This window comes from Athene noctua, chromosome 7 (assembly GCF_965140245.1).
Source record: "Athene noctua chromosome 7, bAthNoc1.hap1.1, whole genome shotgun sequence".
Lineage (NCBI taxonomy): Eukaryota > Metazoa > Chordata > Aves > Strigiformes > Strigidae > Athene > Athene noctua.
The window spans coordinates 11,223,666-11,243,100 of NC_134043.1; the positions used below are offsets into that span (position 1 = coordinate 11,223,666).

At 46.4% G+C, this 19,435-nt stretch overlaps 1 protein-coding gene across 2 annotated transcripts in view; it reads right to left on the reverse strand.

Moving 5' to 3' along the window:
• The window catches only part of LOC141962848 (TGF-beta receptor type-2-like), a 36,359-nt gene extending 17,746 nt beyond the window's left edge, over positions 1-18,613 (reverse strand). For both annotated transcript variants that reach the window (XM_074911534.1, XM_074911535.1), the window contains exon 1: positions 18,428-18,613. In XM_074911534.1, coding sequence (XP_074767635.1) covers positions 18,428-18,479 — 52 coding nt within the window. In that variant the 5' untranslated portion in view covers positions 18,480-18,613. The remainder of the gene's footprint in view (positions 1-18,427) is intronic.
• Between the last annotated feature and the right edge of the window lie 822 nt (positions 18,614-19,435).

Consider the following 19,435-nt stretch of genomic DNA (forward strand, 5'->3'; position numbering starts at 1 on the left):
CAAGAACTGCATTTTCCCTCTGTGTTTCCTGTACTGTTTATCATCAAGGGGGAGTTTATTGCTTTCTCTACAACCTAGGCTCAGATTGGTGTCTCCCATCATCCTGAGGTCACGCAGGGTCTGAAAAGGGACATCTCCAGGTCGCTGCATGCCTGAAGATTTTGCTTATTCCCCTCCCTGGGGGAAGAGATGTGCCAGGGAGGGATGCATGGCCAGGCTCGGGCAGCTGCCTCCTCTCTTGCTGCCTCCTCATCCTCCCTCTGCCTGTTCATTGAGCACAAGATGGGAAGTATGTTTGCCACCTGCTCCCTGAGCATCTGTGGTTTTGGCAATAAACAATGGGTTGAGACTTCCCGAGATCTGGGGCAATGGGAGCAGCTCCCTCTGGGGCTCCGTTGCCTGCTCTGGCCTGGCCTGGCATGAGACACTCTCCTGCCCCTACAGCACTGGGTCTGGCCGCAGCAGCAGGAATAACTGCTGCCTGTGTGGAGCTCCTCTGCGTGTGTCTCATGGACACAAAATTATCTCTATTTTTATACAAAGGGTGAATGAACTATGCTCGGTTAAGGGATAAATCCCAGCTAAATTTAAACTTCCTGTTTTAAGGCTGCTAAATGTCTTTTTGATTTTTTTTAAAAAAAGAAGCCACTAAGTGGCTTAGGTAGAACTACACATTTATAAATTTTTACTTATATAAATACACTTCAGAGCACTCAGGTAGGAGCATCAACTACAGCAGATAATTTTTCGATGGTTTGGGTTGTCCATGCTTCTCCAGCTGCTGCTTCCCCGAGCTGCCCGGCAGCACTGGGTGCTCCCAGCCCCAGTGAAAAGGGCGGCCATGGCTCACTGTGCTGCAACAGCCATCACAAGAGTTTGCCATCACCTGTTAGTTTGAACAAGAAACAAATTGCAAAATCCCTGACTCTGGCTTGCGAAGCCTCAGCCCCTGCAAGCAAGGTCCTGCTGATATAAAACAGCCACAGGCACCACTGGGTCTGTGGGCAACCTGCAGGACCTCCTGCATTCTTGGAGGTCATATCTGTGACCTGCTCATGGCCAGTGGCCAAGCCAAAGGTCCCCTTCTTTTTCATGCATACACTGTCCCAACAACAAAAAGGGATTTTTAACTTCTCTGCTTCCCAAATCCAGGGCACACAGTCTGCTCTGCTTCCCTTGCCAGCCCAGACCCCCCTCCATGCAACAACCATAAAGGAGCTGCTGGAAGGCTCCTGCATAGAAATAAACCATTTACAAGCTCCCATGGCCTCATACATAGGGCCAGGGTTAATGGTGGAGGGGAAACCTGGGTGCAGAAGAAAAGCCTGTTGCATCTGAAGGCTGGAAGAAGGAAATTTTGGTTTAAATGACCCATGCATGGCTTAAAATGTGGCTCAGCGGGGATCATGTCATGCAAGGTGATGGGGAGCTGGGAGTAAAGCATGTGAGGATGCTGCCCACAACCTCTCGCTCAGCATCCCCCTGTCCATGGGGCTGCTCTGGCCCTGCCGAGGCACCCAGGGATTTTGTGGGTGATCTCAACAGGCTCAATACCCTGCATCTATCCAAGGGTTAGCTACCAAAATTGTAACTTCATCTGGGATTTGAAGGATCTGCAGCCAGCATGACCCACCCTCACCTCCCCACCTCGCTCTGCCGGGGCAGGACTTGCAGGATCCCGGGCAAAACTCCTCTTGAGGATGAGAGTTTTAGAAGTGGATCAGAAATTAAGCCTAGCATTTGCGTGGGGCTCTTGGTCAACAGCAACAGCCACCGCACTCTACAAACTCAATTGGTGTTATTATGTGGGAACAGAGAATTGAAGGTAAATTGCTTTCTCCCCCCAAACCCCAGCCCTACCACACCCAGGGCTGTGCTCTGGTGGTGTCGCTGCCATATTTCTTCTTTCACCCTTTCAGCTCAACAGACCTGTGCCTGGGCTCGTGCTGTGCTTGCAGTATGCAAGCATGGGCTCAGCACCATCATCCCAGGGACATCTGGGGGCCCTGTGGAGGAGAAGCAAATGGACAAATCTAGGTTGTCAATGCTCCTGATGCAGAAGAGCAATGAGGTTTGTTATTTATGTATTTATACCCACTGTGTATGTTATTTACTTATTTACATTGAGGGTTTTCTTGAGGTCTCAGAGCAAAACGTCAGCCCTTGGCAGTTTTGTACTGCTGTATGTGGTGGGGATTGTAACTTGGCAGTTGTTTGTGCTGTGGAGCAGAGAAGCCAGGGTAGATGAAAGAGTTAAATATGGAAACGTGATCCAGAAATATAGCAGTAACCGGACAAAATTCTTTGGAGACAAATTGTTCTAAACCAGCTCAGGCTGTGATTCTGTTATCTGCTCTGCAAGAAAGGTCAGAGCAGGAATATCTCTTTTTTCTCCCTCTACTACTTCTTTGAGGAAGCTAAAAAGAAGAGCACAAAGCCCCACTGAAGTTTCTTCAGGACTCTGTGTCCTTGAACCATTAGCTCGTAGGTACAATTTAACTGCCACATCACTCATCTTGGCCCTGATTAGACCCAGATGAACACTTTCAATATTAATACTCGGATGATTTAATAAAGCTGCACGAGCAGTAAAAGTAACAATACACTTCCATAAAGGGGTTCCAGATGTTGCCAAGGCAAATGCTAAACATCAAAATACAAACTTCAAAAAAAACAAAAAACAAAAAAGACAAAAAAAAGCTGGATAAGCAAAACTTGGAACAAACTATAAACTAATTAAATGGGGGTTGAGTTTTCCAAAACTAAATTGAAGCCATAAGGATGTGATGTGAGCCAATAAATAGTACAGTTAGTCAAAGTTATCGTGGAATGACAGTTGGAAAGATGGTTTGAAGTCACCGATAGGTGGGCTCACAGTGAGCTTGGCTTCCCATCAATAGGACGGCTTGTTCTCTTGCGCATGAGAGCGGATCAACTCTTCTGGTATCTATAACTGGGATCCCAGAGAGGTTAGTGAGAGAATATGAGATGGTTTTCAAGTAGAGGAATAAAGGAAAAAACTACACCAAAAGTGCCTGAGTCCCTCCTGCAAGAGCAGCAGGGGTGATACCACCACCCAAGGACACCGGGATATTTTTTCATGTGTGTTGGGGCAGCCCTCCAACCTCCTCATTGCCCACAGGGCATCATCCACACTCTCTGCTTGGCTACCTGCAAGGCCCATTGAAGCACCACTGCCATAGTCAATAATCCATCCTCTTCCCCCATAAAAGAGTCATCTAAAACAGCTCTCCAAGAGAATTTTATACCAGTCCCATCACTGCAGCCATGGAATCAGTCAGCTCCCATTAGATGAGCTTTTTGCTCACTTGCCAGGTGCTCAGCTGCCAATGGTGACTGCAGCTGTAAGAACCCAGCGGGATAAATTGGGCTCTCATTAGCTCGTCTCTACCAATGTGGCCCCAGAGAGCAGGTAGGTCGTCCACCACCTAACTTTGGCTCCAGCTTTCTGCACTCTGCAGTCCCCAGAGAGGGTGAATCACTAAGGAGCAAGCCTGGGGTGCATGGAGGTGGAGGCAGGATGCATTTGTTACAGGGAAGGAGAAGGTGCTTCATAGCCAAAGTGATGGTATATGCAGGCGGTGCATTTTCACTGCGGGGCAGAATGAGCGGTTTTAGTTCTCAGATATTCTCTCTGGCATGCTGTTTTGTGACCGCTAAACACCAGGTGGGCTTAAGGAAAGGCGCTTGGTGCGAGATGTTAAGGCATTTGCAACCCGCCCCCAGCTCTACTGCTCCTGATGTGGGAGGGGACCAAGGCCTCTGTCACAGTAGGACCTCCATTATAAAACCTTCAGATTATACTTCATCTTTCAGTAGCAAATTGCCCTTAAATTGCTTTTATTTTTCAAGGACAAAGAAAAATTGACCGTTTTTAGGTCAGAAATACTCTACAGTGAGGTCTACCCCCTCTTTTCTGTGTATCTCTAAGCACCCCAGGATGGGGCTGATGCTAACTCAGCAGTTGCAGAGGGCTTCCCAGCTCGCTGTTACTGCGGCAGCTCTGGAAGCTCTCTGCTCATCTTTTCCGTGCAGGTCGCTCAACCTGTAATCCCAAGGCTTTGCACTTGGGGAGACTAAGGCCTGGGAGATTAGCTGCCATGCTCTGTGCCTTTCTCTAGTCAGCAGCACACTTAAACACAGGACTGGGGAGCACCTTTCTCTCAACCCTGCAGCCACGTTGCTCCTGGAAACCCCCAGGTAGGTGCCCTGATGGAAACGTGACCTGTGCTGAGACACACTTTCCCACCTGGGTGAGCCCAGGCTCAGCAGCAAATCCTTTGTCCGCTGTGGAGTTTAGGACTAGGCTTTGCCTTGGGCTTTCATCCATGGCTAATGACATGACTACACAATAACAGAACCTCTCATAAAATTATTATGAGAACAAACAAATTCCTTCCCTATTATATACAGTACTTATTTTTAAGATTAAAACAATAGCAGGGCTGATGGGCTCTGCTCTCTCGCTGACCCACGTGAGAACACCAAGACCTTGGTGTTCTCCACTGGCAGGTTACTCCTGAGCTGCCTCCTCCATGAAGCAACTGCCAGTGTCACCGACAGGCTACATCAGGGTAATTCCTATGTCCCTGATTTTCAGGAGATCCTATGCAGGGTCAGAAGTCCCCATTACAATGGTCCATCACAACCTGTGTAACGGAAATCCCAGATTTCCTGCAGTTGGCTCCAGCTTGAGCTAGGTCTGATCTGTCAGAAAGCGCCTAGTCTTGCTGTGGCATCCTGCAGTGCTGCAGGATCTCCCCAGAACTAGACCTCAAGGTGTTGTACTTTTATTTCAGATGCAGCTCGGCTTCCTCCAGCACAGTTCTATTCTCCAGTGGTGGGATCTAGTGCTACTTTCAGCTGCTGAACCAAATCAGGCTTTAGTATCAGACCATTCTTCTCCATCCATGTGTTTTACAGTGTATCTTCATAAGAGAGGGAAAGCAGACCAAATGGAGCTGAAAAATTGTTATCCCATTTTTCGCCCCTTCAAGGCACAAGCCCCTGACTCCCCCAGGATACTCGGCAGCGCTCAGGCTGCATTCAGTTCAGAGGACCAGGCTCTGCCCTCAGGTATGTGGTCCCACATCGTCCTGCATAATAAATGCTGTACTTGGCAGAGTACAGTATGGAGCAAGGAATGAGCCAGTAATGTTTCCTGGTGAATAAAAAAGGACTGATTTTGATTGCGTTAGACATCAGTCCTTCCCAGTGCCAGAAAGACATGCAGTATACATTTCTGGTTTGCTTGGAACTTCTTCAAACAGGCTGGTAACTGGCTTATTCCACCACTTATTTTTCCTTTGTGAAAATATCCCTTTAAATTAAGTGTTTAGCAAATACTGCTTAGTCTCATTACAAAGTAAATTGGGTATGGATCATACCAGCAGACTTCTCCAATCTCTTTCAGATGCTTAAATTACATCATGATCTAACTTCACCCTGGGGAGAGAGACAAGCTCTGTCGAATATTGTCCGTCCTTCTGCTTTGGTAATCTCCAGTATTTCTTGGGTACCTTTTGCAAACTGTCTATGCGTCAGGGCTGTGACTCTGCTTGTGGGGCATCAGGACATTTCATACAGTGGTAGCCCAGGGTTGTGCCCCAAAAAAGTTGACACCATCCGGGCAGACTGAAGTGCTGGGTGCCAGCAAGGTGCTGCCTGGCACTTGGTGGTGAGGATTTGGCCAGAGCAGTTTCTCTTTGATTTCAGTCAGTTGATGTCTGTGCCTGTGGGTGAGGGCAGGGGGAACATGCCTGACCCCACAGTCCTCCATCTGCCCTCGGAGCTGCTTGTGTCCTCCATCCGCCGTGACAGCCCATCTTGCTCATGCCCAAGGCACTGAAATCAGGCAACACCAGGGACCCTTCTCCTCTACCCACAGCAAGATGCTTTCCCTCCATAAGATCCCGTTTCCTGTCCCAGTTTTCACTTTCTGTCCCCCAAAGCTGCTCCTCCTGGGACACCCCATGCTGCATCCCTCTGGGCCCTGTTTGGGTGCTGGTGCCGGGCTGGCAGGGAGCAGGTGTGCTGCCACGGGATGGCTGGGCTGGCAGGGACGCCTGCGACTGGAGGGCTCTTATCTGCCATATTGTGCTCTCGTGTGTGTTTAAAAACAACAACAGCTCAACTGACTCATAGATCCTACGGCCTCTGAGTCATTTTTTATTTCTGGATTTCACTGCTCTGCCCTTTGCAATGAAGGGAGTTGCATGCGCGCGCGCACACACACATCAAGTTCACATTTGTTTTTCCCCTATAAAAACAAAACGATTTCCATACCATTAATGAAACAGAAATGATTTGACTCCGCGTACCCTGGCTTTTATTTTCCATTGTATAAACTCTACAGATGAAATAATGATGGTTGTAAAGTAAACCTCTCTCTCTTTTTTTTTTTTTTTTTTCCTTTCCCTTTCCAGGCAGTCTCTTTTCGAAATAGCAATAGGGAGTCACTTACAGACTTGGCTTGTGCTGAGCCTGTAGTAATTAACCCCTTCATCCCTAGATTTTCCTCTGTTGATATTTAACCACAGCGTGGGTGAAAGTGGCAGCAGGTCTCCCCTGGGACTGTAAGCAAAGCGGGGGAGCAGAGCAGGCAGGGAAATGCAGAAAGGAGGAGGAGAGCTGGTCCGTGCAAAGCGGTGGAGTGTGCTTGGGGCAATGAACCCATGGCTTGAACAGCTTATTTGGGAGAGCTGAGGTGCTGGCCCTGCAGAGCTGGAGGTACCTGCAGGCTTCCTGCACACCCTATTTTTGTGGATGCAAGTCAGCACCACCGTTTTGTGTTTAGCCTGACAGCCCTGTCCTGGGTCATCTCCCTTCCTTCTCGCTCCCCAGGGACCACCAGTGCTGACTTCTCAGTGAAATCTCCTCTCTCCTCCACACTGCCACTGCGGAAATAATCTGTAGTAAATAATTTAATCACCAAATCTTGCTCTTTCTGTTTACAGGGCTGTTATGATTTTATGAAGTACTCAGGGGGAAATTAATAGGGTGAAGTAATACCTTGCACGAGCAGCAGATACAGCTGGAGCTGGGCGAGCAAGCACGTGTGTGCTTTGCCTTGCGGGACAGGGTGAGCTGCCCTCCTTGCAGGAGTGTGAGCTCTGATTTTCAGTGTACCCTTACCATTACACACGGTCTACCCGGGAAATCTGTCTGTCTTCAAGGCTTCTAAACACGCCACAAACATTTTTCCTAATCGCGTCTATCATGCAGCAGCACAACCCTGCATCCCCCCGGCACTGGTTCAGATGCTTTGCCGATGCCTGGCCCAGGCGGGTTAGTGACACCGGCTGAGATACTGTTACTCTTCCCAGAATGGGTGATGTGTTTTATATTATTTCTCTTGGATTTATTAAGCATTATGTAACTGGCTAACCAATCCCGCATGCGACGCAATCGCGGTTGATTTCATTTCAGTGGAAAATAAACAAAAAAAATGTTCTGAAGTGGCTGAACTGAAATTCATTTCCACATGCAAAGCAATTCCTGGAGGATCTTCCCCATCTCCATGCGGCTACTTTGCATCCAAGTCCTCATGCAACCCATTAGAAAAGAGTTATGGAAAAACTGCATGTTGGACATGACAGGGCATTACAAGCAAATCATCTCTGTTTACTCCCTGCATTAAATTATTAAGATAAAGTTTATTTTACTTAATTATTTTTAAGCATCTTTGTGGATTTCTGCTGCTTTCTGAAACATTCAGCAATGTCTGAAAATGTTGTAATTCTGAATCCATTTTGCTGATGCACTTTAACTTCACTGGACGATCAGTAAAGCTGTTGGCTGGGGGGACTCCTGTTTGCATGTTATTTGCATTATTTTTCAGTAAGCCCCCAAGCACCTTCTTCAGCGGGGCAAGCACCTAAATCAAGTTAATCTGAATTGCTGAATTAGGCCTGCCTGAGCTGATGGATTGTGTAACAGCATTTGCCACTTGCCAGGCTGCAATCTGAACATAAAGTGGCACCAAATCTGTGATTGCAGGGACAGATGACAAGTCATGAAGGGGGAGGACAGGACAGTCCTGAAGGCGATGCTGGTGGGCAAATTCACAGCTCTATGTGGGTGTCACCACTGCACCTAGACTTGTGCTGACTCTCCAGATGAGCAAAGTTGTCTTAAAACCAGGAGGGAACCTACAAGTTAGGGGTTTGTCTGCTGTTCTGGAGGCTTGTTTATGCCTTCAGGAGATGAGCAGGGATGCCCAGCATCCTTCATTGAAAAGGCGGCCCGAGAGAGGGTTGAAGGTTAGTGCAGGAGTCCCTCAAGTTGCACAGGGCAGCAGCTTAACATAGGGTTTTTTAATCCCTAAGTGCCAAGTGTGTGCTGGCTGTTGTGGGTTGCTGTGTAATTATGGCTGGTACCTCCAGCGCCGTTATCACGCCAAGCAAAAACTGCCCTGGCAGACAAAAGCAGCTGTGAGTTTGCCTGATAATAACTGTACTTATCCCATTAGGCATTCAGCAGCTGCTGGTTAAATACTGGGCTATGAAAATCAAATGCGAGGAGCTATGACGCAAACAAAGCCTCATGGCCGTCCCATGTCTGAAGCTGCAATTCAAGATCTCAGCTGGCAACAAGTCCCTTTCATTGCACCTATTGCCCTTATTCCTTTCCCTTTCATATCTTTTGCTCTCCTTCCCACCCATGTGTGGTATTGGAAAAGCGAAAGAGCAAGCCAAGGTGGCAGCACAGCCTGAACAAGTTTGGGGTCTGGAGGGAAACCCCCCCCCACAGCTGCAGGTCAGCCCAAGGAAAAACCACATATACACCCAGACCGGTGTGGTTACCTCCACCAGCGTCACACCACAGCCCCACCACATCGACTCCCACCAGCTCGGATGGCCTGTGAGAGGAACGTGCCATTTCTTTTCACTGGATGGAAAGCAGAGCAATTTATTCAAGGTCTGAGGAAGGGGGAAACGGCTGAGTACAATGTTCATAAGCAATTTTGGCAGCTTTGCCAGCACCTCTGCTTATCTGGGGCTTTGCAGGGTAGAGCAGTGCCTTAGTATACACCATGGGCTGGTTTGTGTAAGCTGCTGGTGGGGTTTGCAGAGGACTAAACTAGCACATCCCCCATGGAAAGAGCTTTCTGGTGACTGGGGATTCACATGCCATGTTTCCAGAGGACTCCGACATTTCAGCCCTTTGAAGAACCCTTTGCAGTGATCTGGTTTTGACTAAATCCTCGTCTTAAAAATTAGTCCCTTCTTCCAACCTCCCACACTGCTTGGGAGAAGGAGTCACAGCCTGGCCACGCAGGGGTGGTTTGAGCTCATCATAAGCCATTGCAGAAATTGCTGAGGATTCAACAGCACTTGCAGGTCTGGGAGCCGAGTGGCAGAAGGTAAGAGTCAACCAACTCCCCAGTGCTGTTGCCATAATTTTTGTTGCTCTTGTTTCTCCAGAGCTACCAACAGTCTATCCTATATCCTATTTAACTGCAGCTTCTCCATCTCATTCTAAGGAAGATGAAGCAGAGATAAGCTCCCCTCTCTACACAGAAAAAAGCAGCAGTAATGAACCTAACAGCAAAAGCAAGTGAGCTGCAAGTCAGTTGCAGATGTTGCTCAGTCTTAACTACTGCAATTCAAGTAAAACTACTGCACAGCAGGATTTTTTTTTTTTTTTTTTTACTATTATCATCATATTATACTCTGGAATTCAGTTTTGTGTATATTTTTCAGGCTCTGCAGGAATCCTGGATCTCTGTGAATAGATGGAATTGAAATTTAAAGATATCATCCAAATAGGTAAACATGTCAGAAACATTATCTGGGTCACATTTGGGCAACAGGGTTCGCTCTGTTTTAAGTGCAAATGGTTTACTGATGATTTAGATGAACTTCCTGAGGAGTGTTTGAAATTCCTGGCACACATTCGATTTACCATCTGCTAGGACTTTGATGAGCCCACAAAGAGATGTTAGACTGGAGCTGCTCTTTGTATCTCGGGTGGACTTTTTATGATTGACTAGTTTGTGTTTCTTTGCATTTGTATCATTTTGTTTCCCAAGGAGAAGCGGGGCTTGCAAGGGACTGTGCGATGTGCTGCCGGGGCAGAGATGTTCTGTTAATTCTCCATCGGTGTGCTGTCATCAAGTTGTTCCAGCAGTGCCTGTTCTTTATGTCTGTTAAAATTATTACGTAGAGTTGAGTTTTGCCCTCATTTAGGCCGGATCTAACAGTAATTAAGTAATTTGGGCTGTCAGAGGGAAATTGAATTTGAGGCTAGCCTGGATTACAGACACTAAAAACTTCCTCGCATCTCCTAAGGCGTCCCTTTTAAGGAGCTTGTGTTGTAACCTACTAAAAAGCACTGCCTGGTAGGGTTGAATTCAACTTGAATATTTTCCATTTTTCTAAAGCAAAAGAGAGCTACAGCAGGAGGGCAAAGGGAGCAGGTTTTTAGAAAGGAATTTTTGCAGGAATGGAACCAAGTGTCCTGTTGACAGGACCTGAAGTGCTTTTTCTCTGCAAATGAAAGTAATAGGAGCTTGTTTGTCTGTGTGATGCCTCTTGAAAGATCCCTCCTGCAGGTGAAGGAGAGGGTTCCTGCAAGTCCTAGCCCCTGGGCAGAGCTGCAGCACAGCTGCAGGGAGCTGCAGTGGCTGGAGGGGACAAGGTGCAGGGGAGAAAGCTGCTTCTCCAGCATGGAGGAACGGACAAAGAGGGGAATGTTCTCTGTTCACAATCTGCTCTGAGATCTCTTAATTTTGCAATAGCGTATTGCCTTTTCAACTCAGCATCCTGCCCCAGGACACCTCCTGAAACATAACCATGGTCTGAATATGGGTGAACAATACTTCTGCCCAAGAGCTGCCTCCTGAGCTGCAGCCTGTTGCAGAGGTGATAGCCCTGGTAAGTGGGAAAGAAAAGCTTGGCACTTGTGACACTTTTTTACAAACAGGTAAGCACAGGGCACCTATACAAAACCAGAGTAAATGTGTGCTGAAGGGATCTCACCCTCAAGCAAAGAGCCTCTGCCTCTGATGGGAACATCTGTGACCATTTTCTACCACCAAATGCTTTTTGACATATTAAAGACATGGCAGGAACTGAGCTCCCAGGGGATCCATTGGTCTTATTTCTGTGGATGCTTGTACCCTGGGTCTATTTGAAGAAGGATGATTCATTCAACTGCTCGTTGCTTATGGCCCTGTGTGTCACTTCCCATTGTAAGAAGAAGGGTCTTGTTTGCTATCGTGGACTGGTTGGGGCTAATTTTGGGATAGATCTAGCATGGAAAAAATGCTTTATGCAGCAAGACAGCAGCTGATTCAGTTTCTTCCATGCTGGATGCTGGTGTTTAGAGTCTCCTAGGCAGGAAGTTTTATCAAGCAACATCAGACAGATGTTCCTCATCGTGTCCCAGCTGTGTTGACTGTTGATCTACTCTGTCAAACACTTGTCAGGGGACACGGGCATTCATTCTGCATGGGTGGCATTTTATTAAATGATCTACCTGCAAACAGCAATGGATCTTTTTCAAGAAATATCTGTACCAGTATTAATTGTAAAGATCCTAGAAGCACTTGTAGTCGTGGCACTCCCAAGACCCATTCCTGGGAAGGGGGCTGAGTTCCTGATTTTGCAGGAAAGGAGAATAAATTATTTTCTGGATTTCTAGTGCCAGGCATGGTATGAATTCACATTGGCAGTATCATCTTTCTGATGGGGTGCATGGTGCCCCAAGGCAATGCAGGACACAGCCAAGCCTTCTGGTTTGGAATGGCTGAAGTGAGAAGGGATCAGCATCAAAATCTCAGGGTTTTGCATTGGTGATCTAAGGAAAAGACACCTCTTAGTGGTGTAAAAACCAGCAGGCCAGGAACTTCAGCAGATGACTCTGGGCATCCCAGAAGGAAAGATATAAGAAAAGTGTGTTGATCCAGGAGGAAACTTCTTCACAGGGATATTGAAGGAACTGAAAAGACTAGGGGGTGCTCAGATATTGGGGTAAGGAGATGCCAAATCAGTAATTGGGTCACTGTCAGTCAGTGTCACCTCAGGCAACTGCTGCAGGGATCAGCCCTGCCTGGAGCAGGGCAAAACGCCAGCCCTGTTGCTGACTGCCATGCCTGTGCTGGTTCCAGTTGCTGGCACAAGCTCATCAGCGCTGCTTTGTATGTAGGGCATGTATTAGGGTGTGATGGTCCAGGAGGCATGGACTCTCCAGCTCCCACGTATGGTCAAAGGACTTCCCATCATATGCTGCAAGGGGAGGACAACAACTTTTTGCAGGCTGAGTGAAGGCAGGCAGGTGTTTCCTTCAGACACCTTCAGGCTTCATCAGCACTGACTCTGGAGCTGTGGTGGAAGCTGCTGGGGATGGCTTTCTTTGGACCTCTGCTTACCCAGGAGAGCTGGAGTTTCAGACCTGGTGGAGAGTAAATGGTGTGGAGCTAAATGGAACACTTCCAGCTGCATTGTGGCAAGGTGAGAGGTCTTGCCACAGGCAGAGCATGTCCAGTACAATGCTGCTTCAACCACTTTGAGAGTCATGGCCAAGTTGTGGGTCAAACTGGAGTGCAGGACTCTGCAAAGTGACACCCAGCAGCTGCCACCACTGGAGCTGCACATCAGCTCCACGTTACGGCTTGCTTTTGCTGATAGCTGCACATTGCACCTGGAAATGTTGAAAACATCTTTTTTTTTTTTTTTTTTAAAAAAATTAATTCTGAATTCAGATGTAAATAATCCTGTTGAGTCAAGGGTAACACTTGGGTTGAGGTATTTCCCTGGAGCTGCTAGAATCCATGTGGGCGACAGCCCTCCGTCCAGTGCAGACTGGCAGGCTGCAGTGTACAGCTGGATGCCTTAATTGCCCCAATGCTGAGATGCATTTGCTGTAGTATAAATCAGCTATCGTTTGTCAGGCATGTTCCTGGCTTATTAATGGGAAGCAAAACACTGCAATGGAACAGCTCCATGAAAGGGTAAGTCCTGGGGCAGCGTGACTGGTGGGAGCATGGGCTACAGAGGGGCTTGCATGATAAGCAGGCTCTCCCACTTCTCCTAAAAGCTTAACAGCTACCAGGAGCTGGCAGGAGAGTTTCAGCCCTACATGGGCTGTAACAAAAAGATGAACCAGCTGACGAACAAGAAATATGACTCTGATGGATGTTACAGATCCTTTCCGGAGGCAGGATCACAATGGTCGTCTCTGAATTCAGGGATGTGCATGTGAGCAGGGCCAAGACAGCTTTCAGCCACCCCTTCATTTCCCCCTGAAGATCCCTAAGGAAATGTTATCCCACAGTTGGGGTCCAGCATGGAGATAATGTAGCTGTAATCCACAGGTTTGATAAGGCAGGCAGCCATCAGTGGTGTTATCTCCCCTGTACATGGAGGCCCCTTCCAGGACGAGGCTTTCACTTGGCACACAGCGCTTAACACTGGATGTGAAAAGAGCAAAGTGTGTGGGAGCTGCTGATTTTGTCTCCTTGGTGGGACTGTTTTTTTTTTAATAAAAAGATCAGATGTTGCGCTTCCTTGAAAACATGACAATCTATGGGAGAGTTCATTAGTTTATGGCAAGCTGCAACACTGTGAAGCCCAGCTGAAAGCAAATGTTATTGCAAAGAGTTATCACTAAGGGGAGAGGATAGTAATGTCCTGAGGAAATAAACTCGACAGAGCAAAACATGGGACAACATAAAGCTGTGGAGGACAGGCAATAGCGTTTAATACTTTCTCAGAATAAAAGCCCCCAGTCACCTGTTTTTAATGCCAATGTTTGCTCTCTGCATATTCAGTGAATATGTGGGATGCATCTGTTCAGGACTCCATCTCTAATGGGAGTAACAAGTATCATGATTGCAGCTGGCTGAACTTTTTTACTACTAGTGCACAAAAATGTCTTTGTGACCATCATTGAGTAGTGATAACACCACTAAAAATGCAGTAAAAAACAGCTTTTTTTTTTGAGAAAACAGTATGTTTTAATTTCAAATTCCATGGAATTGTATTTCAAAAAGGACTTTCTTCCACAAAGCCCCCTGCTAAAGTACAGATTTGAGCAGCTTTAATGATGACTGGCCTGTTTCAAGTCAGCAAAGCTGGAGATGCAAGGGGTGAGGAAATGCCCACTTTCATGAACCTGACATAGCTGTACACTGCCAGTTTCCTTAGCCCCAGTTAGTCTAACTTACACCAAGGGCTGAAACTGTAGTATCAGATTTGGAGAAGTGTGAATGTGAATTCAAACTAATCCATCACTTTCTTTGCTGAGTCTCATGCCACTTGCAGCACTGCAGAGGATGACAGTTTTGCATTGTCAGGGTTTTTCTTGTGCTTTCCCTTTTATTTCCTAAGTGGAGAATTTCTTGCAACTTTGTTCTTATTTAGCCTCATGGTAGGATGCACAAGTTTCTCCTTCAGGCAGCGGGATTCTGCACCAGCCCCCAACCCAGCTACCTACACTCAGCCAATGTGGCGCCCTTGCAACCCTCTTGGTTTGTTTTGAGGATGATAATTTATTCCTTGGTGTTTTGGCTGTCTTAAAACAACACCAAAGCAAAATATGTTGGTACTTGAGAAGGATGGTCATAACCGACTCTGCAGCCATGTGTCCTGGGGCGGGCAGCACCCACCTCCGTGTTCTGTGTAGCCTGGGAAAAGAGGTGCACTCCTCTGCTCCGGCTCAGCTCCTGCAAAGTCCCTTTCTGCAAATAGATGTATTTGCCTGAGAAATGCAGGGTGACTCTTCCTTCATCCTCTTCCTTCCCTCATCCTCTCACCAGCTCAGGATTCACCCTGTGTTTCTGAATTGTGTGTGCATTGGTGTTGGGGTGCAATCCCAATAGCTCTGCTGCCCGAGGCGTGGGCTGGCATTTTGGTGGCAGTACGACCCCTGGTTTTAGCTCTGGTGACCTTAGAAATAAGAGGCTGACTTCTTGAACAAGCTGCCTGAGGAGCCTGGGATAGGTCAGAGATTTCTTGAGCAGATCAAAAGCCAGAGATGTTTTTCTGACAGCCCCGGAGCTCCCTGTCATGATTTATGAATTATATACGCTTTATATATTTAGCTGAAGAGGCTCACTGGGGGAACAGGGGCTGGTTTGTGCAAGCAGGAAAGAGCATGTGGTTTCAGAGAGCCACCGTCTACCAAGTGATACCCCCTCGAATGATCTATCTGCGGAGCCATCAAAGTGCCTTGAGGGACTGTAGCAAAGGAAGCTCAGGAGACTCACAGCAAAAAATGTCAGGATATTTTAGTGGGCCAGAATTTTAATGGGAGACCAAGTTATGGGGAAGCAAACCTGCAACCTTCCCTCATTTCACAAATCCTCTTTCTCTTTCTTTGGAGCTTCAGCAGATCCAATGGGATACAGCTCTCCCTTGGTAAGTGCTATATGCCCTGGCAGATTTTGAGTTTCATGTGCTCTTTTGGAGGTTGGATGCTCAAAGGCACTCTGCCGGGCTCCTGGGGCTCTTCATGCCCTGAGAGCTGTCGTCACACCAGTGACACTTAGCTCACATTCTTGAAGTTGTCTCAGCTCAGAGAGTTGTGGTGCTGTTCTCTCCTCTTCATGAGATGAGATTTTGCTCGGCCCCATGTTTGCGTGGTCTGACCTGAGCCCTATTCCTGACAGACACAGCATGAGGGAGGCTTTGCTGATTCCGATGCAAAACAGGGCAGGAAAACTAATTATTAACTTTAAGGCCAGAGTGTTTCCATGTGCACAATGCAGTAATCCCAGTATGAAGTCCGTAACTGCTGAATGGGGTATAGTCTACTGAGCAGATAGCCTTGCAGTCTTGAAGGCTTTGAGCAACAAAAATCCACCACATCCTGAGCCTGAGTAATTACCTGCTGGAACAACTTTACTGTGTTATGCTCTAATACAAAAGTGTCTGGTTTCAGCTTCCAGTGTGTAAATCTTGCTTTTCCTCTGTCCCATAGAAGAGGAAGCCCTCTGCCAGAAAACATCTCTCTGGGACCTGGTTATAGAGGATGACTAGCTCACCTCCCAGCTCTCTCCTGACCAAACGAAAGACATTGAAAGCCTTCAGCCCCCTGCCCCACTGTAAGACAAGTTTTCCAATCCTGAATGATCCTTGCATTTTTTGTCCTGGGCTAGGTAAATCCAGAACTGTGCCAGCTCTCTGCCCTGGAAGGATTTCCAATTCCTCTGCATGAGAGTTTCTGTTAGCACCTTCTGCTGAGAAGGCTGTGTAAAAATGCTGCCCTCCAGCAGCCACTGCCACTGGGGAGAAGTTTAAGGGTAGGTATTTTGAAGCCCTGCTATAGCTGGCCAGGGAGAATTAGGGAAATCCAGTAGCTGAAATTTCAGTGGTCTGTCAGACTACAGTCCTTTTTTCGTAGAATCATAGAATGGTTTGTGTTGGAAGGGACCTTAAAGATCATCCAGTTTTTCATCATGTATTCACAAAAGCGGTCAGATGTGCTGTTCATGATTAAAGGGATAGGGACAGGCAGTGTGGAGCATAAACTGGGGTCTGTGCTGCCCCAGTGTAAACTTGTAGAGAGAGCAGGAAAGTCCCTAAAGATGATCAGCTGGAGTTATTCTGGATACCTGAGATGCAGTTCAGACCATGCTCTCTGTGGCAAGTCTTAAATCTCTGCGCTAAGAGGAGTGACTTAGCTGCTGTCACCAGGCTAGCACTGTCACTTTTTAAAGAGAGGCTGGATGAATGGTGGGATTTGTGGCTTGAAGAACAGCTGAATGTGTATTTTCTGTCAATTTGGGGAACTTGCTGTTCCTTTTTCTCTTAACGTCAATGTGAAGTGGACTCCCAGGGTACTTTTATTGTCTCAGAATGACTGTAGGGTTGATCTTAACACTATACGCAAGGGAAGCAGAGGCAGCCCCAGAAAATATATCACTGTTGAGCTGAATCACAGAGAGCAAGCCTTGGCTTATTTTTTTTCCCCATACAGAGGCAAATTTTGTCATCATATCACTCACGTAACCTTTCAGATGAACTTAGTAATCATGATATGTTTTGGTTTGGCTTCCTTCAGATTAAAACCTTGACTTTCAGAAAAAGGAAACCATAAGTTAAATAACTCCAAAATTAGGTATTTCTGAAGGATAATTAGTGGTCTTCTTTCTTACCAAAACCAACCCAAGACTGTGCTTTAAATATTACCTTGTAGTAATTCCTTCAGTTCTGTTCCGAATGTGATTAATTTAGCAGGATGTTATTGCTATAGCATCCTACATTTCAAACCACACTTTAGGGTATTATCTACAATAACAAACACTATATACCTCCGCAACTTTTTGAAAAAAATCAGCCAAACCAGACCCTGGGTCTTCTGTGCTTCGACAATGGCACCAAGGCTTGTATTTGCCTACACCCAAATTACTGACTGATCGTATTCTTTCATTCCCTGCTCCTGTAGATAGGGGGACCCATGTAAAGTGAATGCAGATACAGATCCCTGCCTCCTGTTCTTTCATTTGGATGTAAAAATACTGGAATTATAATCCTCCTACTTCATCGCTTTGAGCAAAAAGCAATTTTAGTTGCATTGAAATTTCTGTAGTGAGGGGAATGGGTCTGTTTTTGTAAGAGTGCACTGTAAAAAGTGCCATTGTCTGTGCAAATACATAAATATATACTATATAGGGATATATGTGTGTATACACATACACAGGCACTGTATATACAGAAAGACACACACACATACTTAGGAGATGTGTATATAACACTCACTTATATACAAATCTATTCCCTGTTATGAAACAGCCATCAAGACATAAACAAGAGAAGTTAAACCATGGATGGGCATATTTTCAAGTGCTGCTGGAGGGTTTTATCTACAGTATTGAAGAAGTGCTATCAAAACCTAAACAGGGCACTTATTACAAAGAAATCTTTACGTAAGTGCTGGAAAGGTTTGCTGAATAACCAGATGTTGTTGCAAAGACACTTCTCCTCCCCCTCTCCCCACTTCTTTCCTTCTTTAATAGTTCGATTAATTCTGCGCATAAACCGGGGCTGATAAAAGTTCTAAGCTGCAAACTTCATCACATCTGGACACTGTCGAAGCCAGATCGTTCAGCAGTGCACTTCAGTTGCTTTTAATCTCCCTCAATAAAATAAAAACTTCCAACAAGTAATGCTGACCTATATATATTTTTGCACTGTAAACACTGACATCTGCGAGCTGCTCCAAGCGAGCACGCAGCGCTTTCCACCAAGGCAATCGCTCGCGCTTTGCCGTAAGAGAAATACACAGCTGATGCAGTTGTAGCGGTGTATTCTACTGAATTCTCAGCTATTTCCAATCCTCCAGCTAATTGCTGTCCGGGGAGAAATCAAAGATTAGCTATTTTGCTGGAGGAAGGAAAAATAAACGACCTCTCGGAGTATGTTGCTTAGCGGTGTCTAACCAGAAACATTTTTCTACTCACAGAAGGAGAGCAGCAGTAATGAAAGCAGACCCGGTCTCCTCCAGTAACCCATTTTCTGGATCCCGCCAGCGACTAGAAGCCCGGCTTCACGGCGTTGACCAATTCATCTTCCCTCGGTGAAGCCAGTCTCCTGCGTTTCTGCTGTCAAGCCCGGAGCCCCCAGTTTGCGAGGCTCCCGGCTAGGCTTGCCGGGAAGGCGGATCCAGCCGCTAAAGCCCAGCTGTGTGTGGGGTCCGCCCAGGAACTGCAGTTTATGAACAAACTAAGCCCGACTCTACTCTTGAAATATATACAAATATGGGAGGGGGCAGCTGGGGGAAGAAGCCTGGCTCCGAGAAAAAGAGTTTGATTTTTTTTTTTTTTTTTTTTTTTTCCGATGACAACGCAGAGCTGCTCCTGGCTCCATACGGCCCAAGGATCTTTGAAGGGGACCTAATGTCTGCTGCATGCATCTAATCAAAAAGGCATGGGTAGTCCTGCATGCCTCTTTCATCTGAATAAAACATGGAAGGTAAAGCTTCAATACGCTGAGCTGCCATTAATTCTCTACTTCCCACCCCCCCCACCCCCCCCTTTTAGAAATTAACTGTATTTTTTAAGTAAGCTTCAACGGGCTATATTTTTAATAGGAGCAATTAGAAGTTTTAGTGCAGCTTTTCCAGGAAGACCACATCAATATGAGCTTAGCCTAAAGTAGGTGCTTTTGACCCATTAAAGCAGCAGGATTTAAACATATACTTATATGTTTTCCTGAATCAGGGCCTAAAATAATAACATAGAGCATTTAAATAGCTGCCTTCTCCCCAAGATCTCAAACTGCTTTACAAAAACTTGTAAGAAATATTATCCCACTTACAAAAGGGAAACTGTGAAATGTAGCAGAAATCTGACTTGCCTTGGTTGTTAACGCAATTGATTGGTGGCAAAATCAGGAGTAAAATTCTCAAACTCTTGACCTATGATCTACCCCAATCCTTCAGACTGTGTTAAAATAATGACCAATGTACT